The sequence below is a fragment of the Barbus barbus genome (assembly GCF_936440315.1).
Source record: "Barbus barbus genome assembly, chromosome: 23".
Classification (NCBI taxonomy): Eukaryota; Metazoa; Chordata; class Actinopteri; order Cypriniformes; family Cyprinidae; genus Barbus; species Barbus barbus.
Window position 1 is genome coordinate 8,034,188 of NC_136751.1, and position 12,324 is coordinate 8,046,511.

General features: G+C 38.9%; 1 protein-coding gene across 1 annotated transcript; it reads right to left on the minus strand.

Annotated features, from left to right (window-relative positions):
• On the minus strand, positions 1-7,940 carry LOC306842603 (hepatocyte nuclear factor 6-like). Its single transcript, XM_079373558.1, has 2 exons — positions 6,667-7,940; positions 1-2,906 (listed from the first exon to the last, which is right to left on the minus strand). Exons 1-2 carry the CDS (start codon positions 7,736-7,738, stop codon positions 2,614-2,616), a joined length of 1,365 nt encoding a protein of 454 aa, XP_079229684.1. The 5' UTR covers positions 7,739-7,940; the 3' UTR covers positions 1-2,613.
• Between the last annotated feature and the right edge of the window lie 4,384 nt (positions 7,941-12,324).

Genomic DNA, 12,324 nt, shown 5'->3' on the forward strand with positions numbered 1-12,324 from the left:
GTAAATCACAACACAGTAGTAGAAGAAAGTGAACGAATAGACACAGAATCACAGCAGTTGGTTTTACCCTGTAAAAAAGAATAGTCAAACATCTTTAGAGTATCAGAATAACACAAGGCTTTAATAAAAAATAAGCTTCTTTTCCTTCCTGTGAGTTTCAGTCTGCTATCACCGAAACTCGCCTTTGGTGACCGAAACAGAGCACTTTAGCCAAAACCGTCAAAATAAATACTCATAAAGCTTTTTTCCCGAAGTCACATCAACGATTACCAAACTAGTTCAGTTCTGCCTTAATCACATAAACTCTCTATACAACAGAACTGTGAAAATTTATTACTATGAGGTATTCAGATATTGGTAAAGACGTGCACGGCCTAATCGGTGGACGCACCCATGGGCGACGTGGCGAGGGGTCGGGGCAAGCGGCAGATTTGGCAGGGCCTTTCAAAGGGAGGTGGCAGGAGCTTTGGTTTGTCAGCAAGAGTTGGAGAAAGCAAGAGAAATTCCTTTGGTATGTTTTCATTGCATGGTTGCACTGGCAAAAGCACCACGGTGAGAGAGAAGAAATATTCCATTTTTTTTTCTTCATCAGTGGCCTTTCCACAGGCTGAGGTATTCCGAGAGTTAAAAGGTGGGTGTCGAGAGGTCAACGGCGGTTTAACACTTTGGTTCAAGCAAGGCACTCGTCCTGTGAGTTTAACACATGTCTGCCGAGGGCGCTGTTACATGAGCACGGATGAGTGGTAGAGAGCATTAGAGCGAAGGAGAGGAGGAAAAAGGGGGGAAGGAGTGGAAACACACCATCTATCCATCCACCTTATCATTCATTTAGGCCGTGCAAAGAGAACAAATCTTTGGTATTCTTTGGTATCATTACGTTGATAGAAATCACGAATGGAAACGGACTGAGGTAGCATCTTTGGTTCACACTATAAATATCAGCAGGTCTTAACATGTTTTTTGTCTTTTTTTTTCTTCTTTTCTACATGAGGAAGCAGCGCTCTTTTATATATGCTTCGATGTTGTAATAGTCGTAAATACCAAATATATTTTTAAAGCTAAAACACACCACAAGAGACAACAAGGCCAGATATCTTGTGAGTTTGAATGAGTCTAGTATATGAAGCGAATGCATCACCCTGCTTCAGTCTCCATAATGCTTTCTTCCTAGTTGTGAAATGCATAGAATGCGCTCCCTCTCTCTTACTGGGGTATTGGGTTCGGGCCCGAATGGGGACTCTGCGGTGATGTTGATGGTCGATGCCGTGAAAATGATGCATTAGACAATGAAATAGCCTTCTATCAAGAGCTTAATGGGAAATGAACCCAATGAATCTAATATGACGGCGCATGGCTTATGGGTTTGTGAAAGCATGCTGACAGCCACCATTCAATCGAACATTTTTTTCTGCACGTTATCATTCTGAGGATGAGAAAGTTGGCCGTATGCAATGAAAGTTTGAAATGAAATGTCACACTGAATTTCCTCCTGCTTCCTCTAATGACAATTAACACACGTGTGCATTTGCCCCAGACAAAGCTACTAATGATAAACGAGAAGTCTCTTCAGCCTCATTAAATGAGAGTCTGCAAAACTCTGAAAAATAAGTTGTGTTTGACTGATGGATGTGGGTATGAAACAGTGACAGGTGCTGGTTTGTGTAAGTTTATCTTTGGTTTTCAGCAACTGGCATTGAAACATTTCAAATACAGGTAAAAAAGGCAGGTTAAAGCTAGCAAAAATCTCCCTGAAATAATCACAAGAAAGGACTGAGGCAGGAATGGGGTGCGGGCACAGCTGTGTCCTCACAGAGACATGTTTGACTAGTGTAAAGGGCTACAGAAACCATAGTCCATAATACATTTACTGAGTCACCTGATTTGGATCACAGAGGTCTTGTTAAGAAGAATACATATAGTTTGGTCTGATTTAAAAAACAAAACAAAACAAAACAAAATACATGTGTTTCTTTGGTTCTACCATCTGTGATTGATAAGTAGTGAAGATGGCAAGTTCACATGTATTTTTTTAGGTTTCTATGTAACTTTTCCAACAATTAGGAAGAAAGCACTATCCTGAGGGTGACATTCAGGCAACCTTTGTCAAGATTCTACACCACCTGATTATATTTGGCATCCCTGGCAACATCTGGGATGCCTATAGAGGTGAATGCTTGACGTCAGGCTTGTGTGTCAAGCCCCTTAGTGACGTCGCAACATCTGGAATCTGACATCAGAGTGAATAACAATCACTCCACTTTTGAGGAAATGACCAATCATTGATGAGAAAAAGTCTTTGAAAGCAACCGATCACATGAGAAAGAAAGACGCCAGTTAGGGGAGTGTGTTGAGATGAGGAACGGCCAGTGATTGGAGTGTAACTTCTTTTTTTTTTCTTTTTTTTGCAGAATGTCAGACATAAACGAAGAAAGTCCTAAATGGGGGTCAAAGCAGTCTTTGGTGTTTTTCTTTGGATATTATAAATATCGGTACTGTACAAGTTTTAAGGGCAAACGCTGTCTCAAATTGTCTCTTGTTAAGTTTCTTTGTTTAAAGCTTTTCCACCGAAGTTTTTTTTTCTTTCTTTTTTTCCCATAAGCAGCTACTACTCCATCATGCTTTGGTACAAGTGCTGGAGGAGGAGGAGTTGGCCGAGTTGGAGCTGCCGTCGTCCAGCCACTTATCGAGGCTCCGTCGACGCGCGTTCATGAAGAAGTTGCTGACGGTGGTGAGCTCCAGGCCCAGCTGCTGAGAGATGGTGATTTGTAACTCTTTGGACGGGCGCTTGTTCTCTTTGAATATTGCATGTAAAGTCCGACGCTGGACATCAGTGAAGACCAGCCGGGGCTTCTTGGAGATGCTCCCCCGCTCGCATTTACCGTGCTCCTGCTCCTTTCTCTTGCACGCTGAAAGAACAAAAGGTTGACATGAAACAGTCAGACATAAATGCCTAATATGTAAAAGAAACAGACTTATCTGTCATGATACGGTATGAGTTTTTGGTAACACTTTATTTACAGTGTCCTTGCTACATGCACTTACTGTATTAAGAGTAAATTATGCATAATTGCATGCAACTGAACCTAAACCAAGTTCTATTCCTAACCCTACAGTACATGCTGTCAATTAATATTACTCTGTACTTAAATGTGTAATTACAATGTAACAAGGACAACAAAATAAAGTGGAATGGAGTTTTACTGAATGAATCTCAAACAAATCAGTCAAAAACATGAAATAGACAAACCAAAACAGAAACACTGATGCTTTTCGGAGGGTGTGTATTGTAATTTTCACTAGAGCCTATGTTCACTATATGAATGAAGTCTCTGGAGCTGTCCATGGTGCTTAAATGCAACCACATGTATTGCAGATACACTATCACAACCAATATGATCACTTACTGCCAGCCAATGAATAAAAAACATTTGTTTAACGACACTAAGCAGTCAATTTAAATAAAAAGGCCTATGTTTTCTGTCTTTGTGCGAGTAAAATCCTAGTGGGCGACATACATTTAATTATTTAGAAAACCACAAGGGGGCGCTAAAAGACGGTGCGAAACCGTTTGAAGGCTGTTAACAAGCACACACACACACACACACACGCACGATTCGTTAACAGGCAATATTTTCAAAACTCATATCATTAATATGTAAAGCACAGTTCTGCATCTAAGTTCTATCGCTCATTCAATAGCACATTGCCGTTTTACATGCAATATAGCACACAATAAAAACGTATTTTAATATTTATCATTCATATGCAACCTATTAAGCGTATTTTTTTAATATTATTTAAATATTTATAATTGAATTCAAATTTGAATTAAATTATAAATATCCTAAGAGTTTGTATCCTATGGTGTATAGTTTTTTTTATAGTGTAAATAGATATGTAACTTGAATAAAGCTTTAATGTACATGCTAGTCCAATCGTGTAAAAGAAGAACGAAACTGTGCACAGGGTTTGAAACTTTGGGTAAATATTAACAAAAAGCAAATGAACTCGCTATCATGTGTCATAAATCAAAACTGTGCCCATGCACAAGGCCACTGTGATGAGACCCATGCAGATTCCCAGGGAAATAACTGCGAACCTCTTTATCCTTCTGCACATTTGATCATCACATATAGGTACTGTTTGTCTGCGAATCATTAGACAGGCGCCAGATAAGCGCGCACACGAGGCCAGGGCTCGCCCATGGTCACTCATTTCACAGTGGCTCCATGCAACAACAAAACAGAACCTAATCTTACGGTCAGGCCAAAAAAGACATTAGTATTATTTAGGCTACCATATAATTACCTATGCAATATTATAATATATAATAACAGAAAATACATTTGGATATGCTGAATAGGCTATAGAATATGAATAGATAGCCAATGAAAATTTCGTTTCGTTTCATTCCTATTTAGATGTACATCAACTACTGGTCTGTTACGCATTTTATGATTTAATAATAATGTATTATTAATATAGTTATTGATTTAATGCTTGTTATGAAGTTTAGCAAAGCCGCATTTGGGTTCAGATACAATCATTTCAGATACAATAATTTCTTCCCAAAATAATATCAATCGCAAAACTATGAACAATTATCGACAAATAGCTTAAAGAATGTCGTTTTGTTCAAATTAAAAGGTTATTTTAATTTATGACCTTTTTATAAAATTACGCAAATACTAATTATTTAGGTAGCCTATAATAAAAACACTGAATTTCATTTTTTTTGTGTGCGTGTATTTCTTCTAGTTTTCTTTTTCTATTAAAATTAGACTAGGCCAACTTTTTAACAAACAACATATTAAGTCCTCCTCATAAGCAACCATATGCTGAAATATAAAGAGCAGAGACAGAATTCAGTTGAAAATACAAGCGCGCATTGCAAATTCACAGCATAAAAAGTGTGTGTAAAAGGTGTAAATGAGCAGTGAAAGACTGCTGAATGGTCTACTGTCTTACATTACTAAGGAAAAGGAGAAGGGAACTGAATTTGAATAATCAATATACCAATTCTATATATACCTCTCACAGGCCGATCACATACCCTCAGCCATGTGTACTCAATCAATAATATACACTGTGTCTGAAACCTTCACTAATTTTAATATAATTTAACGGAATAAGAAAATAATCTCACTAAACAAAAAGAAACTAAATCTAACTGTCATGTAATTAGAATTGCAGCAGTTTATAATAATAATAATTATTATTATTATTATAAAGATCCAAATATTTTCTGGATTTAGTTTTTTTTTTTTTTTTTTGCTTATGTCGACCAAAAGAAAAACGAATAGACAATCCGAAAAAAAAACATTATGTGAATGTAAACATATTCCATTTGATCCTGTTCTATACAGAAAAAATTGGAAATAAAATGGTATGATATAAATTCATATTTTGACCTTTAGAATAATACAAAAACGTGGAGCAAAAATCCATAACAGAGCAAGGCCGAATCAAACAAAACCAAACAAACATCAGTCCAGCTTCAGTATACATATATGATTGCATAATACCCTGACATTGATAATAATAATAAAAATGAAACTTCGATACAGGAAAAAGAAATCGAGCGTAAAGAGTAAACTACTTTGCGTGGACAAGACTACAGCCTAATGCACGCAAAGAGAGCGTAAATGTAAAATCGACATAAATATTTCTTTCTCATTTAAATGATTTTTGCCATGAAAAATATTTTCAGGAAAGAACATTTGTTTCAAAGTATTTTCCCCCTCAGGTGCATAAATAAATTACTGATAGTTGTAATGACATTTATGATGAACTGGTGCAAAAAAGAGAGACCCTCGCATCTGAGATGCTTTCTTTTTTCCCCACTGCTGGCTTTGACCGGATCAGTGGCCCCCAAAGCCGCCCGCCAATTGATTCTAATTATCGTGAGGCAAATTAATGGAGCCTCAATCAGTTAATTAAGAAAACCTTGTCACGGGAGCTGGACAATAGATGAAGAGATCCAACCAGGAGAAGACTGAAGAAGAAAAACATGACCCTTTCTTACAAACCCAAACACACACTGCGACACTTATTCAGCGCCCATTTCTGTAGTCCGCGCACATCGACCACGGTAACATATTTACGCGCACTAGTTCAAAAACAAAATATATCCACGAGACATGTGACCGTGTTTCACCACAGCATTATAAAATGTAGATAAAATCAGAAAATAAAATGTAGATCAGTGGTCATAAACGTATCGCAAAAACAAGTGGACATTGGGACACTGCATCCATTTTCACATAGACACAATGGCCACCGAGGCTTCGAGATATTTTTGATCAAACTATTTCTGTTGGCTCCTTGTAACTTTGTCTGAAGATGACAAATTGCTCATCAAATAGCCCAAAACAAACAAGCAAAACAAAACAAATCCATTGCGCTGGATCACTTTACCTAGGCGGTCAATATTATACATCGAGAACGCAACCTCAAGTTTGAAGGTATCAGTGTAAATCAAAGCAGCCCAAAGAGCACAGAATAAAATCTCACAACCAAAACAAAAAGTAAGCTAAGTCGGAAACCTCCAAAAAGCGCAACAAAAACGATGAATGCTGATCTCTCGTGAAATGCATTTGGAGGAAATGAAATGAGAGTGATATACTGAGGAGAAGAGAAGAAGAGTATTACCTATTGTTCTCTCACCTGCGAGCCTGAGCGCGGACATTCTCTGGAACTCAGGCTCCTGCAACCATTTCCACATCCTGCGGAAGGTTTCCCGGCCAGACTTGAGCTTGCTCCAGGGCTTAGGATTCCGGAGCAGGTCCGAAAGCGTCCCTTGCGAGCGGCACAGCACCCTCTGGGCAAAGATAGCCTGCGGGATGCTGTATCTTTTCAGTTCCGTGGTGATCCTTTGGGCCACTTCTTTGGTATTGACCTCTTCCATCTGTCCCGAGCTGCTGCCGTTGTTGAGCTGCGATCCGGGCGCGGAGGAGAGGTTCTGCTCCCTAGTGGAGCCCAGCACCTGACCGTGGCCCTGGGCGTTGAGATGGGCGTGCGGGTGATGGTGGATGCCGTTGATCGGCACCATGCTCGCCGAAGACGCGCTCATGTGCTGCTCCCCATGTCGAGCCAACATCGCGGGGTGGTGTGCCTCGAATCCGTTAGGTGTGAGCATCTTCTCGGCGGGCATGGTGGCCCCGGGGTGCGCGTAGGGCGGCAGCCCCTGCTGGGAGTTGTGAATGCCGCTCAGTCCGGATCCAGACAGGGGCGATAGGCTCTGTCCCATGCTGGCCACGTCCTTGTGGTAGGGAGAGTAGAGGTTGTTCATCGGGGCCAGACCCCTATCGTCCCTCATCAAGGTGAAGCTCCCGCTGACGTTCCCCGTGATCCTTTGGTGCGGGTGATGGTGGTGGTGGTGATGGTGATGATGGTGGTGCGGGAATTTGTCGGAGACGGTGGAGATGGGCGGTAAGGGCTGCAGCGGGGTGAGGGTGGTGTAGGTGCTGCTCATACTCATCCCGTGGGGAGCCTCGCACGCCATGCTCATGGCCGGGTGCAGGTGCGTGGCGAGCCCGGGGTGCTCCGGGGGCCGGTGGTGATGATAGTCGCCGCTGTCCAGGATTGATGCCATGCCCATGGAGCGCGCATGGGCTGACAGACCGCTCCGATGGCTCCTGTGATGAGCGCTGTCTCCGGTCATGAAATCCACCGCGTTGGGTTCATGGCTCACTCCGTGCAGATCGCCAATGTTTTCCATCGACAGCTGGGCGTTCATTATACGTGCAAGCGTGTGGACAAATCATCTATCTGATATAGCGGAGCAGTGTCCACAGAAGTGCTCTCATTGGAAAAGTTCTGTTGTTATCTTAAATATTTTTTCGTTGCGTTCCTTCCTGATTTTTTTTCTTCCTTTTTTCTATGTTTTATAAAGTTTTGTAATTTTTTTGAAATGTTAAGGCCCCCGTCCCTTCAGCAGTGCATGGTGTCAGTGTGCTCGCGTCCCTCGCCATCTCTTGCCATGTCTGCTGTTGTTTCGCGCACTGCTCTGTGCTGCTGCTGCAGATCTGCTTTGCCGCGCGTGCGCGCTGATCTTGGCTCCTTTGACGTCACTTATTAAGGAAGTTGCAGCCCATTGCTATTAAACAGGAATGCCTCCTTCTGGATGTATAGCATGACCAACCTCACACAACTGGTATACCGAAAATAGCAATGATAATAATAAAAATGAAGGAATCGAATGGAATAAAATGTTATTCTGATGATGCTTTATTACAACAAGAGGATGACCGTATGAAGTCTCATTATACGCGTGAATTATTCATGAATAAATGCAATTAGTTTTGCAGAACCTCCTTGATGCGATAGGTGTAGAAAACTTCCGGGTTCACCTGGGGGCTTCTGCTTGCATTAATTTGCATACATTAGTTCCTGCTCCAAACTTCAGAGAAATGTTTATATGCATGCACATATGAATGCAGATATTCTCAATATAATGCATATAGGCTACAAATCGTCATCACATTCAGTTGAAATAAGAAAGATCTGATACAGAATAAATAAATATATATTTTAATTTTAAAAAATGACTCAAGTATACAGATTGCTGAATGTAAGTCAACCTGTACCATGCAGAGCTGTAGTGTTTTTTGGGATCAAGGACAGACGGATTGGTAATAGGCAGAGAAAGGCAGGACAGATGTTTCTATTGTTGTGCTATTAAGAGTAACGAACCAAGCCATCAGGAGTGTGTCCCGCTTCCGCGGCCTGCAGTATAATGACACAGCACATTACGTTTCATGGGTGAACTTCATTCTGCACACAAATGAATAGGCAAAAGCCATTTATGTACCAAATCAGTGTTACAAAAATACGTTTGTTTTTCTTGGATGTGCAGTTAAAGATTTTACTGACGAGTTGAAAAAAGTGTCAATCCGACTTTACATAATAGGCTACAGTTAACAAATTCAATCTATACAAAATTAATGTATATTGTGTAAAAGATAGGAGGCAGATCAAAATCTATAACATAATTCATCCATGCTGAATTTGTACACAGAAGTTTTTAAAATAACAAAAAGAACCAATGTTTATTTATTTATTTATTTATTTTTTGGCAGGACAAAAATGACCAAGGCAGTTACAAGATCCCCCACCACATCCCCCATACATACATTAAAGAGATATAACTTTGTACGACTTCACATTGTTTATAGTTCAAAATCGACTCCAAAAAGTCAGTTTCATGTCCAGTCAAGCGAGAGAACGGGATAACTGGACTGTTAGGAGCCCGGCGAAAGCGTCCAAGCCCGGGTGGGGTGACAGCTTGCAGTGGTCAGTCCTGGGGCCCCCGCTCGTGCGCATAGGGGACATGTCAAAGGTGACGCTTCAAGACTCCTGAAGCTAACAGCTGCGGGGGAGGGAGAGAGATTAACTTTTTCAGACTTTTCCTGGTTTCTTAGGGACCTGCTTAGTGACAAAACACACATACATCTGTCAGGGTCAAGAACAATGCCATCCGGATTAACGAGTTAAGAAGAACAGAAACAAATGAGCAAATGACAAATTAGAAGTCAACTCGGATCACTTGTGAGGATTTGACAAGTGGTTAACGAAACAAGAGATGAATAAAAATAATACTATTAATGACAATAATAATACCAGCAACAATAGTGCTATTATTAGCCTATTGTTGTAGTTGTTAACTGCTGAAGGCAATCGCAATTAAAATCTTCAGAAGTGAAATTGTCAGCTGAAATATTACAAGAAATAACACAAACACATGCAAAAATTTATAGAGGTAACTACATCTGGCTCACGATATCATTTATTTTCACATAAACAAAAATGGCAAGCCATACACTGCAGGTCACAGACTTTGCATTATCACCATCGACCATTAATTTGATGAAAAAGATCGTATTCAAGCACGAAATTTAGCAGCCAGCCACATCTGCGCACATTCTCATAGTGGTCGATATTTTTCATTCGCACTCGTGTCTCCGTGACGTGCGCAGCGGTGTGTGTGTGTGTGTGTGGGGTGATTGAGGCCTAGGCGTCTCTCCTTGCCTATGAACCAGAGTTTGTATATCTTTTAGCAGTGGTGGACAGATTAGTTTAGTAAACATTAGAAAAAGCAACGCGTATAAATGTACCTCAGAAATCAATGTCACAAAAAGGCGCGTGGGAACATGTAAACTACAATAATATCAATTTACAAATATCAAATTCTATTTTCTTAGAACTGTTTTACCTAGAATTATATGTGAAACTGATAACGTGTGACGACTTTACAGTTAAAGTAATTCATTAAACGCATAAAAGTAAAATGAATAAAAAAGTAGACCTATATTCATAGCAATCTGCAAAATAAAATGAAAAGAATTACATTAAAACTCATTGAAATTCTCATAAGTTTCGTTTTCACTGCAATCTACTCTCACTGAAGCATAAAAAGGCAGAAAAAGAGACTGAAAAGTCGGTGCCAATGAAGCAAATATTGATTATAAAAAATGGTCCGTTTAACATTTCTTAGTGGGGTATTTGCACTCACTCACAAAGAATATTCAATTATTTAAAGACTTTTGCCCCTGTATTTGACCTCAAATCGTTAATTAGAGCCCCTTTACTTGAAACATGAATCAAAGGCAAACCTCAGCACTAATGGCACTATATGAAACACACAGAAGCACAGATCAATAATTAACACGACGGGTTGATGGGAATTTAGAAATAAACACAATTACAGTTTGTTTTCAACGACATTTCAGTAATAACCCAGCGATTTCAATGTTTACCCAAATAACATGGTTCGATAAAAAGAAGACGAAGAAAAAAAAATATATTTTTAAAACATCCTATTCTGTAAAATGCGAAGCCTACTATTTTATAGTATTTTGAAAATATCTCTTAAATACTGTTTTATCCAATTTTCAATTATGTAGACATACATCTGTAAAAGCTGCTTTGGTTAAAAATGCAACTGTTTAAACAAATCTAAATAAAATAGCCTATTATTTATTATTATTATTAGGTTATTATGATTATTTTTGTCCAAATAATATTATCTCTGTTCCAGAATTCTGGATCTTCAACGTTTATGATATATTACTATACAGATAGGCTATTGTTTTATGCCGTAATGGATTTGTTTAGTTATAAATGCACTTCATTACATTAAAAGTCGAATTAAAAGGAAACGAATTAACGTAGGCCTACTTTATGATCTCCGAGGCAAACCTCAGAAAAAGGCCTCAGAGATTGTTTAAGAATGATAGATTATTGTTATCTGTAAGACTCGCCGGTCTCAGGGCGTTCTGCGCAGGGGATGATCGAAATATGCAGCAATCGATTCTGGATTACATTTGAGGATCAGTTTCTTTCAGTTGAAAGTAGAGTGAAAAGATACAACTACAGCAACACTTAGGATGGAATAAGTAACTGAAAGTGTTAATTGATTGTTTTAAGAAGATCAGTTGGATATCATTTAAAACTAGTGTGCCCACCAAAGCAGAAACAAATTCGGTTTTTATTTAAGATTTCCTCCCAATTTCTGCACGCGTGGAATCAATAAATCGATTAAAATGTTTATCCTATTTATAATTGCTAAGCCCAGGACAACAGGAAGTCGAGATGTTGCCTATAACAAATTATCAGTTGGCACACTTTTTATAGAACGCCATGAATAATAATAGTTTTTAAAAATTATATTTTCATTAGCTACCTATAAATATAACAGCTATGAAAGTCGGTTTGCTTTTAAAAAGCCGAATAAAACATAACGCTATTGAATTTCTCATTGCCCTGTCTTAAGGACTCAATTTGGACTGATTTTATTTATTTTTTTACCCGTAAATAACAGAAAAAATAGATTAAGTTATTGTAAAGATGACTGACTGCTGTAAACATGTTAAAACCATGCATTAACCGATTAATTCAAAGCAGACAAAACCCCCATATGCACTTGTTTGAACATTTCTACAATAAATGTATAATTTCTTACAACGACTAGTTATCGTTCATGATTATATTAGAACTGAATTTGAGTCCACTTTCCAGCTTATGCAACAAGTTTCTATCTGTATGCGTCAATATCTGCAGGTTTACTTTGGGGTTTAACATTTGCGAAAACAAAACCTGTGTCGTCAATGTACAATTCATACATAATGTTTCAATGTTTAAAATTCTAAATATGCAAAAACTAGTCTAATTAGCTTTCATTTAAAAAATAATAAAATACAGATTAAATACACGCACGTGTGTGTGTGTGTGTGTTTTAAAGAGCGCGAGAGCACGTGTGGTAACAGTAGCAGCACAGACATTATGATAATTTAATGTCATAAGATTTATAGAAGAGGATAGATT

What these genes read in the sequence shown, in the direction of transcription:
- LOC306842603 (XM_079373558.1), bottom strand. Translation starts at nt 7,738, where the DNA reads ATGAACGCCCAGCTGTCGATGGAAAACATTGGCGATCTGCACGGAGTG. An exon ending in GTCCGCGCTCAGGCTCGCAG is followed by an intron (nt 2,907 to 6,666) that starts GTGAGAGAACAA and finishes TTGTTCTTTCAG; the next exon opens with CGTGCAAGAGAAAGGAGCAG.